At 29.4% G+C, this 22,291-nt stretch overlaps 1 protein-coding gene and 1 non-coding gene across 3 annotated transcripts; one reads left to right on the forward strand and one right to left on the reverse strand.

Moving 5' to 3' along the window:
* Positions 1-1,712: 1,712 nt before the first annotated feature.
* Positions 1,713-7,659, reverse strand: LOC107418044 (uncharacterized). 2 transcript variants are annotated; one of them, XM_048475280.2, is made up of 6 exons: positions 6,802-7,659; positions 6,560-6,683; positions 6,292-6,415; positions 5,354-5,390; positions 4,955-5,189; positions 1,713-2,206 (listed from the first exon to the last, which is right to left on the reverse strand). In XM_048475280.2, the coding sequence occupies exons 1-6, from the start codon at positions 7,078-7,080 to the stop codon at positions 2,133-2,135; spliced, it is 873 nt and encodes a 290-aa protein (XP_048331237.1). In that variant the 5' UTR covers positions 7,081-7,659; the 3' UTR covers positions 1,713-2,132. The 2 variants fall into 2 exon arrangements, with proteins under 2 accessions (XP_048331237.1, XP_048331236.1); XM_048475279.2 differs by having other exon boundaries at positions 4,955-5,222; positions 6,802-7,651.
* A 4,895-nt stretch (positions 7,660-12,554) lies between these two features.
* On the forward strand, positions 12,555-12,639 carry TRNAM-CAU (transfer RNA methionine (anticodon CAU)). The gene is given in 2 exon segments: positions 12,555-12,592; positions 12,604-12,639. It is a non-coding gene; the product is annotated as a tRNA-Met (tRNA).
* Positions 12,640-22,291: the final 9,652 nt, after the last annotated feature.

Here is a 22,291-nt window from a genome sequence, read left to right on the forward strand (position 1 = left end):
AGCTGGCTAGAGCCAAAGTATAAAAGCAAAAATAAAAAATAAAAAAATGTAGGAAGGAAACTAAGGTGGATTAATCTTATGAAGGATCAAAGGTTTTTATAATGGGATTGTAGTTGACAAGCATGAAGAGCATAGAGTAGTGAAAATTTTAGGTTGAGAGAGAGGAGGGTTTGGGTCTGGTGGCTGGAGAATATTGTAGTTGAACGAAAAGAACCTTAGTAAGAGGGTCATAATTTTCTCCTGCCTGTACTGTGTATCTTTTATCGGAAAAGAATGGAAATAAAGTTAATACCTATGGCCCATGTTATCTGAATTTAGCAAGACTTACATAACAGACGGTTCAAAATCTATGGCAATGTATTTATCTATAGTCTTGTTATAATATTAACTCTCTAGAGTCAACATCACCACCACAGAGAGAAAAGAGAGATCGTATACTTATAATTTATAATTTATTCCGTGTAAGCTTTCTCATATTGCATCAATCTATCTTTAAGTTTGCGTACGGCTCTTTTTTTTCTTTTTCTTTTTTCCCCACTTTCACTGCAATAGTAGTTATATGAGATCTAACGAAAGATATTCTGCTTTAATAACAAAATAATGCTAAACTTACATAAATACCTAGCAAATTTGTTAATGAAATGAAATTGTTTAATTGATTTTTTATTTTATTTTTCACTTACAGATTCATCCATTTATATTAGTTATATAAATATATCAATTAATAACATATTAATATATATCATTTAATAAATAAATTTGATAAATATTTTAATATGTTTAACAATACTGTTATATTAACTTGGACAACAGAATATAAGTATTTGAATTCTCATATAAATGGATCTGATTATTAGAAACAATAAATAATAAATGTTCGATAAAAAAATGTATAAGTGGTAGGACAAATTAACTCCAAAATATTAACTATATATTTAGGGCCAAGTTGATTTTGTTAATGCCACTCTCTCAAACAGTTTTACTTTATTAGAAACATCTATATTCTTTTTCAACAAAATTAATTATTGTTTTTTATTCAAACTCATCATCCTTGTATGAGGAAACAATGAGAAAGTAAATTAGGGCCGATTAATTGCTTCCCAATAAGATTGCGGTAGTTGCAACTAGATTAACCTTTTTTTTATAAAAACAATTACTTTAATTACAATTAGATTAACTTAATTCTACATAATAATATTGACGCAAAAAGTTAAATAAATTAAACTACTTAATAATTAGAGCAGTGGATATTCCTCTTTTTCTATGTTGAGGGAAATTCCATTTAATAATCCTTTTGCAAAATATTACACCTACTTGTTCGACATTGTATTTCGATTCTACTCTTCTAAAAAGAACACGACTCTAACAATTCCATCTCCATCTACGAAAACAATCGGAAATATTTCAAAAAAAATAGACGTACAAAAAGTTCACAACCCTCTTTATCTCTAAAAATAGAATGTTCTAACCACCCAACAGTAATTCCATCCTCATTGTCCATTGACCCGCTCTGAATAATCCCCATTTGCTGGATTATTGTCTATGTAATTGAAAAAAATTATCATTTTAAGTCCACTTCAGATATTAAAAACAGAATAAACAACTATTATTTCTCCAGTGAAATTAACGTAAATGTACGATCTCCATTAAAAAAAAAAAACAAAAAAAACAAAAAAAAAAAAGGGAACTGCCGGTCACATGATTTCACATGATTTTAAGTAAAATTTATTTCTTATTGAGGGATAAAAAACTTCCCTTATTCGTACAATATTTGGTGATCAGCGACGTTAGAAAATTATAATGGAGGAGAATCATTATCTTTATAAAAATTGAAATGTAATGAATCTTTTTCTTTTTTTTTCCTTTTTTTTCTGAATGGAAAAAAAAAATTAATCAAGAAAGAATTTGCATAAGTATGTTGATTGGGCCCGTCCTTTCTTGCCAAAGCTCATGGCGTGTAGAACAGTAGTAGTCTCTTGAAGCAGTTCGCCTAATCTTACAGCTTTAGACCCAATTTTTTTTTTTTTCTTATAAAATTCTGAAAATAGAACAAAGATATGATCATGGGAATGAATAAGTTCAAGATTATACAACTGAAACTTTTCAAACCATGTATATATGGATGACTTCTTTTAGGTATTTGGACTTTCTGAGGTGAAAACTCCACCTTCTGTTTCTGCGGAGGAATGCCGTTGAGTCTGTGAATCTGAAACCAATAACAATCATTGTTATAAAGATATTTTTGCCACATGCATTCGACGTATATAGAGAGAGGATTATGAACTCTATATTTATATTTATATATATATATGCAATAATTTGAGAGAGGGCTTGAAATTGTGGAGGTCTACATATTTCCTTGTCTTTGAAGTTTAGAATGTATGTCCTTCCTTGTCTTTAGCCTGTTAGTTCCTAACTCCCAAAAGAATCAATATTTTCATCTTTCGTAGGGTCAAACTCATTATGATATTTTTCAGGTCACAGGCCATTCTTGGGACGTGCCATATATATACTATCGTACAATTATGATAGTCTAAACTGTTTCAAGAACAACACCATTTCAATATTGAATGACCTTTTAACAGATATATGTCATAATCAATCCACTTCAAAAGCTATATATTTTCGTCTTTTGGTTACTGGATGCTTTTCTCTAAACAACATAAATATATGTGCAAATAAATATTAACATATAATTTTGTGCGAATATTTTTTATCATCTCAAAAATATATGAAAATGTCTTTTAATTTGATTGAAAATTATGTTTGTGTTTACAATTTTTTATAGTTTTTTCTTTAATAAAATAAACATTATATATAGAATTATTTTTGTTAAAACTATCCCTTAACTCTTAACTTATACTAGGAGTTATGTTTATAGATATGTTGATGTATGTACTAATTATAAAACCTACACAGCTAAATGGATCAATTAATGTGGATTTTATTTTTACTGTCTACATCATAAGATAAAATAAAGTGGTACATAGTTCTAGAAAATTTATATATATAATATATCTATATTTATATATATATATATAGATATCCCATCCATCTAGAGCTAGCAATGAGTTACTCGAGTCTTAGAAATTTAGAGGCGGGATGAGAGTAAATAAATCAAAGTTCAAGTATTTAATTTAAATTTTCTGAACCTTTTTGCTTAGGGGGAAAAAAAATAGTTACTAGACCACCAAATACGATAACAAAAATGATGGTAGTATGAGGAATTTCTCAACAACCAGAGCATTATAGTATTTAAGTTTGCACAAATAAGTCAATCCGTTGGTTAGAAGGGTCCGTTATTTTACGACGCTTTCACAATTGCATATCAATTTATAGCTTCTGAGAGACCATGCTCCAATAAAATTTTGCATTTTTTGGCCAACCTTTTTTCTTTTTTCTTTTTCTTTTCTCAAAGCGTGGGGTTGTGGCTATAAAAGTGTTTTACAGTGGTCCTTTAAAAAATGACAACTCAACTACAGCCGTATGCTGGGTCATATATTAACTAGAATGCAATTTTCCAACTCACTAAAAAACAAAATAATAGATTAAAATTACAAAGGATTAATTAGATTTTGAAACTTTCAGTTTAATTCTCTAATTTAAATCTTTAACTTTTCAATTTAACAATTTATATTTTTAATTTTTCAATTTAGTTGCAATTTAGGCCTTTTTTAACTTTGTGATTACTGAGTTTAACCTTCATCTCTTGTGATTAGTATTAAAATATACTAAATTTTAAACTATAAAAGATACTAGAAAAGTAATTTTTTACAACTAATTTTAAATTTTTTATCTTTAATATCTTATATTTTGAATTTTGATATGATTTAATATCAATCATATGAGAGTTGTTAAACCTTATTATTAAAAGTTAAAAGAGTTCAAATTATATAACAAATTGAAAATCAAGAGCCTAATTGCTGAGTTAAAAAATTAAGGACCTAAATTGTAAAATCCTAAAATCTGAGAGTATTATCATAATCAATTAACCCAATTACAAACCTTGAAACCATAACAGTGTATTAGTTAAATCTAAAAAAGTCAAAAATAAACATTTGATTAAGATAGTTTTGCAATAATTAATTTATGATTTTTATGTTTATTTTCATTTTAAATTTTTTTAATTAATATTCGAGCTACATTTCTAATAAATTGCATGTTCAAATGTTTATGAATAGGGTATTCTTGGACTTGGCCAAATGTTAAAATTATTGAAAATATACTTTTAGATTTGGGGTTTAAATCTTGATCCAAATGAAATCCCACCCCATTGTTAAAACAAAAAATTTGTTTATGTTAAGGCATAACATTTAATTTGTTAAAAATAGCCATGGCTAGATCTATGATCTTTTTTCTTTTTTCTTTTTTCTTTTTTTTTATTGAAAGAGATTATATTCTTAATTAAAGGGGAGAAATTTTATCCAATATTGTTTCCAACCCGAAATTTTAAATGTGTATTTTTAGTGATTTTTATCTTTGAGCCAAACTTAGGAGTGCATGGCTACATCTATGTTCCTCTTCTTTATCTTTCTTAATATTTGTAATACTGCAAAGTCGGCCTGTTTTACACGACCACTTGACTTGCATATTCAGAATCTACCCCCATCCATATGTATATAAAAAAAAAATTATATATATGTGACATGTACCGATGAAAACCACATGCAATCACTATTAGTTTACCCTTATGCTTCTCTGTCACTACTTTTCATGGGTCATATGGGCATAACCCAGACAGCTCATTCACATGGCATGGGGTTCCCCATGTGGCCCCTTATGTGTGTGTATATATATATATATCTCCCCATCTTTTACAAAATCCCCTTATTAATTATTGCACTATATCTATATCTATCTTTATTATCAGGGTGGGAAATATCATAAACCATGCATATAAAAATAAATAAATAAATAAATAGGGTGAGAGAGAGAGAGAGAAATGATTTTGTACCAGTATTGGGAGAGGGAATTAAGCTGTGAAGCCTTGTGGTGGGATGGGGTGGAGGATAAGTGGTGAAGGATGTTCCTTCCATCTGTGTAGGATAGTAAAGATAAGAAGGCCCGGGCATACGATGCGCCGCCTGCTGGGGTGTAGAAAATGTTCCCCTGGGAGCTTGCACAGAGTATCCATAGTAGTAAGGAGTGGGCATGGTTGACGATGATGTTCCATAGAGTTGATGATAATACTGTGAATGTTGCATTTGTGGGTTATACAGAGCCTGCTCAATAATATTGTAATTAATATATACTATTAATAATTAAATAAATTAAAACATTTTTCTTTTCATTGTCTAAAGAGAGAAAAGAGAAAAAGAAAAAGAAGGAGGGGGGGAGAGAGAGAGAAACTTACTTGGTGGTACCCATAATCAGGCGTGTAGGTTGGGTAGCTGTGATAGCAGTCATCAATGAAATTGATGAGTACGGACGATTTTATTATACATATCAGAGCAGTAATAAATCGCAATGCAGTTTAAGCTAAGCACAAATGCAGTAAAATTACAATATTGCACACAAGAATCTACATGAAAAATTGGCCAAGTACTAAATAGGACACTAATTTAATACATGTTTGTACAATTGATGTCAGCTTATGATCAATATATGATACATACATACATATTATATATGTATATATTTCACAATCTAGCTACCTCAAATGTGCATGAGACTTCAAAAGCACTTTCCAGCGAAAAAAAAGAGACTTTAAAAGCACTTGAAGCAAATTAATGGTGGAGAAGAAAGAGAACAATATACATATATGGTAATTTTACACAACATAATTTTGCTATGGTTCTCTGTTTATAATTTATGAAACAAAACCTCATTTTCTCATAGTGCATGTAATTATAATAAGAAGGCACGCATCATCGAATTTGATGGGGTCCCCCAAACAATAAACAACTCTATATAGATATGTAGATGTATACATGTATAATTCCCTGACCCTGATCGATGCACATGTACAATAATATATATAGGCACATCGAAAGATGACCATTGCAAAAATATACTACCCCACCATGCCTCCATTAATTACCAAGTCAATTTCTTACATATGATTTTATATAATTGCCATTTACAGGTTGATACCAACTGTACCCGAAGAAAAATTTTCAAAACTTTTAGAAAATGACACCGTGACTTTTTTGGTTTTTTTTTTTTTTTTTCCTTGCCCCTTTTATTTATTTCACTGCATGGACCATTTTTATATTATTAAGAAATATAAAGACAAGCACAGTTTTAATTCTTTCTTTTTTTTTTAATAATTTTGGGTTTTATTTCTCTTACCCATAAGGTTGATAGATAACAGGAGGGGGCGGAGGTGGTGGCAATGGTGTTGGAACTCCACTATAAGCCGGTGGTGCACCATGTGGTGTCCCTCCTTGATAAGGACTACCACCTTGATTTCTTCCTGCTTATATAAACACACATTTTTAATAATTTTTTTAATTTTATTTATCAAAAAAAGTCGTCTGCGTATCTTAAAAGAAAACAAAATCATAATGCAAATTTATCATTTTATAATAAGAAATAAATAAATAAATAAGTTATGGACCTCTTGGTGGTGAAGGTCGAGGTCTTCCCAATGAAGCGATGTTACAATTTGCCCTTCTTCCATCAATAACAGGATTTGGGTTCGCACATGACCTTCTTGCCGATTCAGGATCACGGAAAGTAACCTATTTTCCCATCAATATTCAGAAAATTTTGAATATATAATATATTGAACTGAACCATATTTAAAATATATATATATATATATTACTAAATAAAAATAAAAATAAAAAAGAGACTTACAAATCCGTATCCTTTAGATTTTCCTGTATTCTTATCTGTGATAATAACAGCCTCAAGAATTTCGCCAAACTGCTCAAAGTATCTTCTCATTTCTTCGGTGGGTGTTTCCCAAGCTAAGCCTCCGACAAAAACTTTGGTAAACGTTGTATCTCCAAACTGTGACCGATAATGTGGGTAAGCCATAGCCTCAAAAACATCAAATTTATTGAAATTCGTTTTCTTGCTACTTTTCCACGAACTACTAGCACTAGTACTTTTGGATAATAATATTTCTCTCATAAAGTTAAAGAAAAGAAACAGGACAATATTTCTTCTCTAATAAGCTGTAATTTTCTCTTCCACCTCATATTGATGATGGCCTTCTATCTATCTATCTATCTGTCTATTGGGCTTGGTCTTTCTTCTTCTATAATACGCGTTTTCTTCTTCTCCTTTCCATCAATATTTACAAAGAGAAAAAGATCATTGAAGACTGACAGAGAAGAGCAAAAAAAAAAAAAAAGGAGCTAGGTGGTATATGATAATAGTTTTATGATGTTTGTTTTTGTTGTGCTTCTTCTTCTTCTTCTTCTTCTTCTTTCACCCTGTTTAATAATAATTATCTTGATCAAATATTGGGGATGACTTGATATGGAGAAGTTGGTTGATTAAAAAGAAAAAAAAAATTAAAAAAAAAAAAAAAGAAAGATCCGACAGCTGCAAACGCTGATTTGCTGGCTATGAGGAAGAAGGGTTGTGGCTTTGCAATACCGAATGACAGCTGCGTGACTAACGCACTTGAAATGTGTCCTCTCCTGTCTCTGCATTAATATACCCTCCCACCCCCATCCAATCAAATTATATTATTCCACTTTTACCAAAAATAAAATAAAAAATTATTCTATTCCACTCCTCCATCTTTTTTATTGTTTATTTTATTTTTTATAACAATGTTCTTCTCCATTTCTTGTTTTCTTGGATTTTTGGTTTTTTGGTCTAAGCAAATGAATTTTAATTAACCCATCCAGTCCATAGAAAATTTCGTTGTTTAATCTCAATTTTTGGATATTAATGTGATTAAATATAGATTCTTTACTAATTAGTTAATTTTATTTATTGTTAATACAAATTTTGAACTTATTAATCATGGTGGGAGTCTATATTATATATATATATATGTGGGACTTAAAATGGACCCTCCGATCATCATCGGGTTGCCACTTTGCGCGGACAAATTATTCAATGGATGTGATATGTGGTACTCTTTAGGATAATCAGAAAGGAACTTGTCCATAGTGTGCCTCTTAGTATTAGTTGATGAGTTAATTGACACTTTTAAATTTTTAATTTTCAATTTGTGTGTCCTTTTTTTTTTTATCGATTTTATCGATGTGCCTGCAGGATTGGACCACACAAAAAAAGTATTTGTTTGTGTAAAAACTAATAATGCTATGATTAAAATTTTTAAATTAACATGCTGCTCTGGAAGAAGGACTATTACCATCAAAAACAGCTAGATTAGCTAAATACTTTAATTAAGCATATACATATAACATACTTTAATTTTTTGGTATATAATTTGTTAAAATTTCTCTTCCTTTTTGTCTATCTGTTAATGGTACGTGTAGAGGTATATAAAATTAGGATAGCTTGGGTACTTAATTAAGCTCAAATGGTGATCAAATATTCCCACATGACCCCATGTTCCTAACTCTCTAATCATAAGCTGTTAAAGGAACCAACTTCCAATCAAAGAAAAAACAACTGAATAAAAGAAAAAATAAAGAACAGTTAGCACACAGAATCCAAAATCTATTTTATAACTAGTATATCCAACCAATGAGAGGCTGTCTAAAGATAGAAAATCATGTGCAAATGGACGGCTAGGATTGAAACAAACAAACCAAAAAAAAAAAAACTTGCATATATTTCAAAATAAACAAATATATATCATTCCTCTGAGTCCATGAAATTAGAATAAGGAGTATTATTAAATGGTAATGGAAGACCATTATCTTGTCCATAAGCTAATGAAATTGGAACCACAAAGTCATCCAGCGGTTATGACTTTTTTGAAGGGAGATTGTGATTTGTGACGGTAGGGATTAGATTATGTAGAAGATGATAATGATATAAACTTTTGGCAATGACTTTTTTATTTTATTTTATTTTATTTTTCTAGGTTTTGAGGTCCATGACCACCACACGAACACCAACACAGAGAGAAAAAAGAGAGAGAAAGATTGTTGCCAGCGTTAGGGACGAGGAGACAGCTATGATAAGAGCAGGTCTAGTTTTTATGAACACAACTGCAGAGGTCCGTGAACTGGCAGTCCTCTCCCACGTGGGGTCCTTTGACGACAATGAGCTGGATTTCCATCTACTCTCCTTTTCCCTCTTTCATTCATGACCCACCTCTTTCTCTTCTCTTCTCTCTTCCCCTCCAAACCCAATCAATGACCTATTTAAACCTTGTATTTGCATCTCTCTCTCTCTCTCTCTCTCTCTCTTCTATATATATATATATATATATATACGTATATAACAAATGCATGTTGCTAATTTCAAGTAGCCAAACAATTGTATAGATAAAAAGTAAAAAAAAAGGTGCTTTCTAAACATTCTTCCTCAAAGTTTCCCATTACATATATATCTACATACGCACACCTCTTCCACCACTCCAATTTTAGGATATAGATTGTTCGCTCTGTTTTTTTATTTTTTGTATTTTTGTAATGATGTATGGATTAAAAGCTCATGTCTTGTCTTTTTCTTGGGACACCTTTGAAAACAGCTTGTAATATTATCTTTAATATGCACCATTTTTTGGAAGGAAAATGACCTTTTAACCAATAATATAATAACTAGTTTTTCTTATTAATATCTATAATCAATTTGATTTTGATGGAAAAAACATGATGGGCAAATATATATGCAGTTAGTCTTGTATCAGATAATGACGAATAAATGTATTTTAAAACAGTTGTTGGATTTTTTTTTTTTTTTTTTTTTGTTCCTTTGATGAATTTGTTTAAAAGGGTTGGATTTGATTATATATCTTCTAAAATTAAATTCAAAAATTTCTAACAGGTTTTATTGAGTGAACTTGATGGAAGATTGATTATGTGTATACATATATAAAAGCAAGTGTAACCATTCCTCAATCAAACATACATATATAGATGTATTATAAGTTTGGGTTAAATTTAAGCTGCATAAATAATTTGGTAGATGATAGGATATTTTGAGATAGGATGTATGTGATATCCTATAAAATATATATTTTTTTTTGATAAATAAGAATTCATTGCAACCAGCACAAAAAAGCCTCCAGAAAAGGAAGAATTACAAGGAGAGGCCGTCTCCAAGCATATCAGCAGCCAAAATGTTCAAAAGGTCTCTTGGAAGAGAATCAAAACTACAATTAAGGTCAAACAGCACGTTGTCATGCAAGGCTTTTTGTGCAAGCAAATCTGCAGTATAAAACATCTTAGGCAGGAAAGTGTCTTGATCAGAATATTTCAGAAGAAAAGCAAGGAATACTAATTAATTAATTTCTGAAATACAATGTCAATCTCCAGCAGCTATACCTGTAAATGATGGGTTCTTCTGATGCCTCAATCTGGGTTCTCTCTGTCTCCCCGATATTTTTTTGGTCCCGCATGCAATTTTTAGCAAAAAGTTTGGTCGAACTACACCGTTTGGTCTTAGGCCCATCAATAAAATAGGAAATCCTCTGCACTGTGAAAAAGATTATCCAAGCAAATATGAAAAAATAATAAGAAGAAAAAAGTGGATGAAAAAGTTAAATGGGAAATTTAATTAAATTAATTAAAGTTGATGCCCATTTGCCAGACCCAACATAATTGCAGAGGATTATGTTTGGTCAACCACTAATTAATTAATCCCGATGAAATTAACTCTCAACTGTGTCCTACTTACCACGAATAAAATCATTTATTTTTTCAGTAGTGTAAGATAAATGCGAAATTATTAGTTTTTGAAAGGAAGGAAGTAATACAATCGAGGATGCTGTAATTATGATAAACAAGGAATTAAGTAGCCTTCATTTTGTCAATGTTGTCATGGAGCATAGAATTTTAAAAAATAAAAATAAAAAATCAGGATTACAATATATATTTTAAACTAAAAAAAAAGAGAGAGAATTACACTAATTAAGCCTTGTCAAATCTTAGAATCTAAACATGTAATCTTTTTATCATAAACCTACAAATACAAAAGCATAGAAAAGTTGGAAAGATCATTTATAATGCCTAAGCTATGGACAAAGGAGCAGCGGATTTAAGAAATTTAATTCATATTGTTAGGAATATTCGTATATAAATGCTTTTAACTTCTTTTAATTAATATTAGGTATATACAATTTCGGCTCTATTATTTTATATTTCCATTAATTAAAGACGTTTAAATTATTTGAATTATGTTTATGGCAAGGGGAAGAAAAATAGATTGAGCCAAGTTGTAAACTATATATATATATATATATATGGTGGTCGAAACCCATTCGTGCCGCCCTTCCTCTTTTGTATGGTATTTTATTTATTTTTCTCACGAACATTACATGTAAAATTATTGTAGAAAACATTTCATATGAACTTTTTGATTATCTATTAGGTTTTTTTTAAAAAAAAAACAAACAAAAAAACACATGTATGTACAGACACTATATATGGATAGATTTTTTTTAAAAAAAAAAGAAAAAAGAAAAAGTATCATAGATCAAAGATCCAATCCATTAAGCTGTCATGAATTTGATGAGGAATTATCATTTATTTATTTATTTTGACGCATGATGAGAGAAAATATGTTTGAAATCATTTTAAGTGTATACCTTCAAAATAGCTTAAAACATTCGAATTTATTTCATAGTCTAAATAATTCATAAAGCTGTATATCTTTCAAATGAGAGGATGAAAGAAGATATATATATATATATATATATATATGTATATATAACAGAGATCATCATCAATGTATCGCTTATAATACTAGTATATTGTTTGTAGTCGAAGCTTTAATTTGGACACGATAAAAATAATTCGAATTAATAATTGTCTACACAAATAATAGTCGAAACTTCTTCATTTTCTTTGTTGGGTTCAGTATGTATCAATAACTTTATGTTCACTATAGAGAAAAAGAGACAAAATGCGCATCCAAACTTTTTTGGCGACCAAAATATATATTTTTCTTTTTGGGGATAATTTAACATGTGGTTGAGTTGGCTGGGTCACATCTCCAAGTATTGAGGGGGTGAAGATAAAGAGGAAAAGCAATGAATTTAAGTAAGTAAATCCAAGGCATATGTGGTTCAGATGAAACTGAAAAAACCAAGAAAAAAACACATGCGACTGGTTGAGATTTGAGAACCCAAGTGCTCGTGAACAGTATCCATCCAAGTTGTCGAGCTCAAATGTTTTTTGGTCAAATATTAATCATCCGGTCGATAATGCCCAACTTATTTTATTTTGTTTTTTTGTTCATGTTATGCTGACTCCTAAATTTATTATTATTATTATTATGATTTTGAAGAAATGCTCATTCCTAATTCGCCCCCAAGATAAATGTCAGCCTCATGGAAATACATGTATAAACATTTTAACGGGCCTAATGTCCAATATTGTTGTGGTCTACAGGCTACCCAAGTATAGACCCCTCGTCTCCCTTCGTTTCGTTGTGGATTTTAGCCCAAAAGCAAAAGGCTTCAAGGATTTTATTTGTTAATATTTTTAAATGGGCTCCACGTCAACAGTGGGGTGGTGGCGCAGTTGGCTAGCGCGTAGGTCTCATAGCTTCTGAGTTATCCTGAGGTCGAGAGTTCGAGCCTCTCTCACCCCAATTTTTTTTTTTTTTTTTATGTCTTTTATTTTTTTAAAAGCCTCTCTCTACGGCCCATTAGATAGCCCATTGAATAGCCTTGCTAGCCCAATTATTGTGAAAGCGAAACAAAAAACTTTTGGTTGACGGGTCTGATCTTGAATATCAAATTGATTAAAGCATATATCAGCTATTAATTGGGAAGCACAAGTTGCAGTCACTCTGGTCCATAAAAATGGAGGGCGGGCATGCAAATCCAAATATTAAAAGAAGATCATTATCGGAGAATAAAACCCCAGGTGGTCCTTTCAGTTCCTATATTTATCGTCTGTTTCTCTACCCTTCTCATTCATAACCTTTCCATGAGGTTGGTGGAATACTCAACTATTCTCTTCCTCACATATGGTATTTGGTTGTGGATTGGTATTGCAATGTGCAGTGTTGAAACGAAGATCTGAAAAAAAAAATAAATAAATAAAATCCTAATATGACCCATTTCTAAAGCTAATGTGTTTAGATGCTCAGTTTTGAAATTTGTTCGAAATATTTTAAGAAATTATATGGAAACTAAATAAAATAAAATACAAATTGAACAGAAAAGGTTCTATAAACCAAAATTTTCGAAGAAGTAAAAAAAGTCCACATGCTAAAATTGTATACATGTTAACAACTAATTAACTTAATGAATCTAATAAATTAACTAACATGTTACAAATTTAGGAATCGATCTTCGATCCCTTTTCTTTTTTCTTTTCGTTATCTCTTCCTGTTTATCATTGATTTGATGTTATCTTATTTAAAAATATTACAAAAATAAGATAAATTAGGTGTTAAAAGAAAAAAAATGTTTTTAAAATATACTAAAATTTTGTCACTAATTTAAGAAAAGTGAAACAAAAAAATAAAGTGTCGTACAATATGATGGGCTGTGGGAGACTTTAAGGTTGTACTAGGTGGTGTTATGGAACCAAAACTTCTTAGTTGTCTCCAGTTGTCATCATACAGACTTAACTCACCATAAATATTCTTCAACGTTCTTACCTTAATTGTGTTAAATTTCCTTTGTGTGTACACCCGCCTAAACAGGTCATTATCAGTTGACCTGAAATAGTACGAGTGTAACTAGCTAGCTTGAGTAAATTCATGGTCTTTTTGAAAATTCCTCTCCGGTGCACCTTTTTGCTTTAGAGCATTTTAACCGTTATAGCTCCAGGTTCTTTATTTTAAATAGTTAATTTTTAAAAATAAGTTTCGATTTATAATTTAATTTTTTAAAATATAAAATAAATTTGACTAAAAGTCAAAAACACTTTTGATATTTAATATTATTTAATATTTATCAAATTTCAAAATTATTATATTAAATTAAAATATTTTAATTACTATTTATTGGTAAAAAACAAAAAAAACATAATAATAAATCTTTATTAAAATATATATATATATATACATAGTATAAAAAATATTATTGGAGGAGATTTTAAAATTATATTTTTTATGTTTAAAGATAAAAAATAACTCCTTATTTTTTAAAAGTCCTTGAAAATACTCTTAATACTTATTAGAAAATTAAGATAGACACTATTGTTCCAAGAACAGCTTCGATTTGGTTGTGGGTTTTCACCTGAGAATGAGACGTAAATATTATAAAATGCATCTTCAAAAGATAATTTACTAAAAAAATGAAGCAAACAGGTAAGTGGGATTGAGTAATGGATTATAACTATTTTCAAATAAATAAATAAAAACTAATAATAATTCTTGGGTCAGAATATTATATGGATATTCCTCAAACGGTTTGTAATACTGCTTAGTTTTTTCATAGCTGAATAGATTGTTATACAGTGACCCTGCCGTAATTATAAAACCTTCTTGGTCCACAGGATTCAGTAGTTTATTAGGGGAGCAATTATCGATGTCTTCTCATCCTGTTGTTTTTCACTTTAGATGAAAACGAAAAGTTGGCATAAATTGGGAAAAAAAAAATGTCATGTTAATTTAATTTGAAATTTCATGCTTTAATGCTATAAAAAAAAAAAGAAAAAAAAACACTTATTAGTAACTAATGCTTGGAACTTAATTGGCTTTTACGGTCATGCATTTCGAAAACTCATAATTAGCCCTTATATAAATATCTCGTAAATGGAATTGAAAGTATATACAGTATATGAAAGAAACTGCCGGAAATTAAAGACTAGTCATGTACTAGGCAGTTAGTTATTTGCAACGTGCTTTCCATGTCTAATATTAAAGAAGATATATTCAATTAATACATACATAGCTTCCACTCCAATGGCATATGGTCCTCTCCACCTGCCCCCTACATATGTCTGATGGTGAACATTCCCTGATCACTTTCGGGTGCTGAAACGATCGAGTCTTGTCGTGCAAAACATGAAATGGCGCTGGATGCATATAAATATAAGTATCATATATGTAGTTTCATTCTCCTAGATGGAATCCAAGGTATTTCGGCGATAACTTTTTAACATATATTGCAAGCAGGTAAATTAAAATTTTAACATCGCATAATATATTATAGGATATTGTATTAAATAATATATCTTGAATTCTATTATTCAGGAGAATATTTCATTTATATATATATATATTTGAATTCTATTATTCAGGAGAATATTTCATTTATATATATATATATATATATTTATATAATTTTGTTATAAAATATGTACATCATATCTAAAACATATCAAATTAATTACATGTAACCTAATCTGCTTAATATATATGTGTGATGTGAAAGACATATACATATTCTACAGCTAAATTATATATTTATATATATCTAATCATGTTTTCGTCAAAATATTTTATTTTTATAAAATTAAAATGCAGTGCAAATAATTAATCTCTTTCTCATATTGATCATACACACAGCATCCGGATTTTGGTTAAAATTCGAATATCCATATGCGAAAATTTATATTATATACATAACTATATCTATATATATATATATATATATAGAGAGAGAGAGAGAGAGAGAGAGAGAGCTTAGTATTTTGTGATGGCCATTGCAGCAAATTAAATGCGTTGACCTAAAATGTCATCAAACCATGGTGGTGGTGGATATTAAATAAACAAATTACTAATTTGGTGTATATTTTTGTTTCTATTCTATCCCACCAATATTGTTGTTACATAAGGTTAATGCATTTCTTCAAATATTGCCGATTTGATAGTTAATGATTGGGGCCTCTTATGAGTCGAAATTTTCCCTATAAAGGAGGGATTTTTTTTTTTTGTTAACAGAGACTGTGTTTGAATATGGAAGTTTCAATTTTTCTTTTTTTCTTTTTTTCTTTTTTTCTCATGAAATGGGTTATTATTTCATCTCCTTTTCCATCGTCTCAAAAGAAAATCCAATCTCCTAACATGGAATAAATTTTTCCTTTTTCATATTGGCTAAAATATTACTTTTAAAAATCAATGTTTTTTTTTAAATCTTAAATTTTACCCGACTTCCTATTCACATTAATTTGACTGACCAAGAGGTAGTATTTTATTTTTTTGGCTGAATGACCAAGAGGTAGTTGTTCTTAGCAATAAGTCCATATTTTTTTCTTTTCTTTTTTTTTTTTCCTTTTTTCCGACGAAGAATCTAATCTTGCATAGGCTCTGAAGCCCTTATGATAGGGAGAGGCCACATGCATGATTAAATTCATATAAGCAAATAGAGACTGTTTATTGTGCTAAGTAATGAAAGACTGAAAGAGAATTTATCCAAAAAAAAAGATAGATTGAAAGAAACAAAAAATGCTTCTATTACCAGAAAAAAAAAAAAAAAAAAAAAAGGGATGCTTATCATTTAAACACATCACATGCAGTGCGGGGTTTCGAGGTTCTTATATCTATATCTGTGTTTTGGGCAAAAGGTGGGGCATACAACCGACAGGCTATGTTTCAGTTGGGCAATTATTTTTCATTTTGAAAGGGATTTTTTTTTTTTTTTTAAAATAAACTTTAACTTGGTGTTATTTCTACTTTACAGAACATGAGGTTTCTAATCATTCTAAATGATTCCCTAGTGCTGCCTAAAACATCATGGTCATGGACATCAGCCTAATAATACCAATTTTTTCCCACTTCACTTAAATCTGTTTTTGGGTGGTCTCCTCTATTGTCCAATCATTAAGGATAAGTCTTAGAGTAGTGGTAGGTATATTGGATTAATATTTCCCATCAAAATTAAGACTGTCACATTAGATTGATAATGCCCTAGTGGATTTTTAATGGCCAAGGAACAAAGATGGTCCAAAAGTTTTTATCAACTAAAATTTGAGTTCCACCCAATTGGTTAAACAAAGATTATGTTATACCAATATCATCCAAAATGGTAGTGAGCTATACTATACTAAATAAAACACATGGTATGTTTTCCTTCTCATCCAAATTAGTTGTGATTTCGCTTCTGCTAGCTATGGCTAAAAATTATTGAAGTGCCATTATCAAACACACCACATGTCATTGTTCAAGCCTAGTGTTTGGGCGATGAATTTGACAAAGAATTTATTTATGCATGTTGCATGAGTAAGCTTGGATATGCAAGTGGGCATTGGTGGATCAACTGAAAGCGTTAGACGGATCCAAGGTTGTGATACTGTTGGTAGAACTTTCCAAAGTAAGGAATGCAAATTTATGGACACATTGAAATGGTAGTAAATGATGCATTACATGTAATTGGTTGGGTTTGGATTCGAAGCTTAACAGCTTTTGTGTTTCTTGAAATTGGTACAACACAATGCTTTTTTTATTCTGTACATTTTTTTCCCTTCTTAGAGGTCTTGGCTGTACAGCTTTAAAGTTATTAACCAACTACAAATCGCTCGCATTAATCTCCCCAGATCTCTCATATCATTCTTTTTTTATTATTATTACTTTTATATTGAGGATATAAATTCGAATACAAATTATTTATTCGAAAAAATAATGATTTTATTATTAAACACTCTCTACAAAGATTCCCATTATTTTTTTAAAAATGTGTATGATATATCTTCTTAAAATGAATTTTTTTGCCTTAAATGTCCGTGGCATTAGAAGAACTTCACTTGCGAGAAAAAAATTATAAAAAAAAAAAAGGAAAAAAAAAAGAAGAAGGAAAAAGTGCTGGTGGTAGCAGTCTAGACCATTTTGATTCTTCAAAACAGGATTTGTCTTGTACTTGAAATAGGAGCATGATGGTTCATACTTGCCCCATTCTCCGACTGGGGGGGGGCTCACGTAATGCAGTCGCTACCTTCTGACTCCAAAAACGCGTATTTTCCAACTCATATCACGTTGTACACTCAGAATATTCTTGAATTTATGCAATAAAATTCTGATAGTTACACGAAAGAAAAAAAAAAAAAATGTGAGGTAATAAGGGTCAAAATTGAGCAAAGAATTCCTTATCTTTTTATATATTATAAAATGGTGTAACGCTGGACTGGCGGACAAATTTAAAGGTATACATTTGTCTCGTTAGGCAAAAGGAAAGACAACTAGAGCAAAAAAACAAAAAAAATAAAATAAAATAAAATGAAAGAAATTCAGTTTTAATAGAAAATCCAACCATTATCAATTCAACGATAAGGTTTTTCTTGTCAAATTGATTGAGAATAATATATTGTAAATGTATTATTTAATTTGTTTATATAAATCCATTTCACTAACCCTATTTACCTGAAAGAGATGGATCGATCAATGACTTTTCAAAGTGATCGTGTTAAAATTGCAAGATTGATAAGCCATCCATGAAAATGATAGTATTCAAGTATCCCAAAAGCATGGAAATATATGTAGAGATTAACAAAGAGGTAAATTTTCAGTGTGTCTGCTCTTTTAAAAGACATATAATTAATCAGAGAGAAGAATCTAATTAGTGGCTGCCATTCATACGTATAACAAAATTATTATTATTAAAACCTTTTTTTTTTTTTTTTTGGAAATATATGTGTATATGTATATCTCTACATATATATCAAAAAAGCAGCATGATTTGCTGTGTCATAAAACGTGCCCAAAGCAAATTTTCGACGCTATATATGTTATCATAACATTTTGACATCTAATTCAAAGGTTTTATTTTTTATTTTTTTCCACTCATTGATAAACACTTCTTGGTGGGTTGTTTTTTTCTTTTCTTTTTTTTTTTTTTTTAATAAAAAAAATGTTTGATTTTGCTTAAATGTAAAGGCAGGAAGCAGATTGACTTTTGGTTAGCATTTAGCACTGCAAAATCTTAGATCATAGTTAACCCATGAAACAGGGAAACTTGGAAGTTGATTGCTACTAGTCTTGGTGGTCCCACTCACAGTTGTAGCAAAATTTTTTTGTCCATTACCTGATATTTTAGGCGATAATTATGCAAATTAGGCATAGCTTTTTATTTTTTATTTTTTAAGAATCAGTGGGGGGTTTACCCTAATGCTTGAAGTCAAGTTTTTGATGAATTAATTTTATAAGATGGAAAGATACCCACCTCACGTGAAATGTTTTGTAGACTTAGACCCTTACCTTAATATTCAATTTTCAATTATTCATTAAGTTTGAATTTGCTATTTAATGAAACATTAAAAAAATAATGAAGAAAATTTGAATCAATTATGGAGTCAAACAGCCTAGGGGATCAAGATCCACTTTGGAGTTTGAGAACTTTGGACTTGGTTTTGTAATATATATTTTGTTGTTTGTTTATTTAAATATTTTGCCCCCATTGGGTTTATAAAAAGTATGAAATAAGAACAAGCACAACTGTAAATCGTTTTTTATTATAAAAGTATTACTATTTGTGATTATAAGCGATTATTGTTAATAAGATCCATGCTTACACGTTAATTATTATTTTGTTTTATTTAAATTAATTATGCATTTTTAAAAATTAAGATCTAAATAAAAAAGTTAACTTTTAGCATTAACATGTTTGATAAATAACTTATAAATATGGATCCTATTAGTAATAGTGATCATCAATAATGATAAATCTCATTTTTTTTATTATAATTATATTTGGTTTGAAAAATATGGTTAAGTAATTAATAGCATAACGTGGATGGAAACTTAATTAAAGAGTCTTTCATGAAAATTGAAAAGCTTTTATTTTTACTGTAGCATTTCAGGGATAATGTCAATGTCTAAATGAAATAAATATATATGGTGATAGAGTTGTGTGTCTCTGTCCCATTCAATCATCTTATCAATTAGGAAAGTAGATATAAGTGATGTAAGATGATATTAAATTTTACAAATTGTTATCATATGTCAAGTTCAACATTTTCCTTGTGGGTGGACCGCATATTTCAAACATATGAACCATGATTTCCACAATAAGAAACAGGAAATGAAACAGACTCACAAATGTTAGGCCCTTTTCAAGAGTTATTGAATCTCAGTTTCCCATTTGAATCTGCATTTACAGTCATCTAGCTCAATACATTTTGAATCTAATTTACCTAACTTATAATTTTATATTGTATTGTTCACCATTGGGTTATGGATTACAAAAATCTACTTAAAAAAAAAATAAAATTCTGCAGTGTGTTAAAGGCATCCATTCAAATCACCAATTATGGTATTTTATCCACCAAAGAAAATTATAATGGCAAAATTTTTTTTATTTATAACAATTATGAATTTGAATTCCCGTTCATCCAATATTTATAAAAAAAAAGTAAGATATTTTTTAAATATATATTAATTTGATATACAATAAGTGCTTTTAAAGGGATAAATGTAGACCTCAAAGTAGGAAAAAAAAAAAAAAAAAAAGGTAAAATGAGTATTTGAGGAGAGAATTAATGGCAATAATAAGCAAAAGATTGAAGTAGTGGCAAAAAAGCAACCCCACTTTGTCAGCTGTTTTAGAGGCTGCTATGGGCATCAAGCAAAATGGAATTTCATGAAATATTCAAACCCATTGTGGCCTGAAATGCTGGGTGGAAATTTTGGTACGGGGGTAAGAATTGTATTGGTGCAATACTTTGGTGGTACATGTAGAGAGGAAGATTCAGGGGTCCCCCATCGTGTTATGGGATGAGGAAGGTGGTCCATTTCCTATTGCTTATCCCACTGCTGCACAAACCAAATCCTTTATCTCTTTTTGCAACAAATTGTAATTTCAATTATTGTTTTTATTTTCTATGTTTTTTTGTTTTGCAGAAATTGTTTCTATGTATAACTTGGAAATTGTACAAACTTCAATTCACCAATCCATTAGATGGAAAACCCTTTTTATTTTTTATTTTTTTTAACGTGATTGGTGCATGTTAGAGTTTTGTTGTTCAATCACTTATGGTGATAATCATCAATCAAATCGATGTTAAGATAGTAAATTTTAATTGTATATTTAATTAGATATTAATTTTTATATTAAAATTTTAATTAGAAAAAATAAATATTTTTAGATTAATCATTTAAATTGTGAAATTATATGAATTTACAAGTTAATGGATTCAAACCCCAAACTTTTGTATGAGAAATGTTCTGGCATAATGGTCATTATAATATATATATATTCGAAAAATAAAATGATTTTTTATTAAAAAAGCAAAACAAATTGGTTTAACCAAACAACTTTTAAAAATGTCAAACACTAAACCTTAGTTTTGAAATTTTTGTAGGCTCAGAAATCATATATCATTGTTATACCATTCGGGTTTCATCAGAAAAATTAATATAAGGGGAAAAAGGAAACAAATTGATTTTATCTTTAAATTAGTATTTGATCAAAGAATATTGTAAAAGACAAAGTAAAATGTAACAAAATATATGTATGTAAAACGTACGTTTTCAACCATTTCCTCTCCTTTTTTCGTTTTCTTTTTCTTTTTCTTTTTTTTTTTTTTTCTAATGAATTTTAAACTCTAATAATCTGTGTTATTGCAACATAAAGGACGTGGTGTGAACGTCATGATTCTCATATATATCTTTCTAACAAACTTCGGAATTGATTTCTTTAGCATAAAAACAAAGTTCAACGTTGACGACTCTTTCTAACTTTGTAATCAAAATTTCAATGACAGAACATGAGCACCATTCATCATATGCCATCACAGTCTTGGTGTCGATTTCAATTTTCACAATTTATTTTTTTTTTATGGCTTTTTCAAATTACAAGTTAGGAATATGTCAATGGAAAACCCCTACTTTACTTTAACCTACTATTAGGAAGTCAACCAAAAAGGTGTATAATTGCGTATGTTGGCTGTTTTAGTCCATTTTCTTTATTTTTATATGACCATATATATGCATATGCTATTAGGTATATAAACAAATTTAATTTTTATGGGATTAAATTCATAAAAAAATTTAATTATTTAAAGATGTCCCCCACTATTAAGCAGTTACAAAAAAATATATATAAAAGATTCTTTCTTTAAACAAAATATCGATAATTGAAAAAAAAAAAAAAAAACTTGTTTACAAGAAATCCAAATTTGGGTTGGTGGAGGATGAGCAATGCCACTAGCAAAATCAAAAATAATATTTTTTTCCTTTTGGTGAATCAATAATCATCCCTAAAAATTAAAGTTGAAATTCTTGTCTTTTATTTATTGTTTTACATTAGATATTAGAATGTTTCGGTTTTTTACTTCTTTCTTGTTTTCGTAAATCAAAATAATTTCGTTTATAAGGGTACTCAAAAGCTAAAATACTCACTAATTCTTCCCGG

The sequence above is a fragment of the Ziziphus jujuba genome, chromosome 5 (assembly GCF_031755915.1).
Source record: "Ziziphus jujuba cultivar Dongzao chromosome 5, ASM3175591v1".
Lineage (NCBI taxonomy): Eukaryota > Viridiplantae > Streptophyta > Magnoliopsida > Rosales > Rhamnaceae > Ziziphus > Ziziphus jujuba.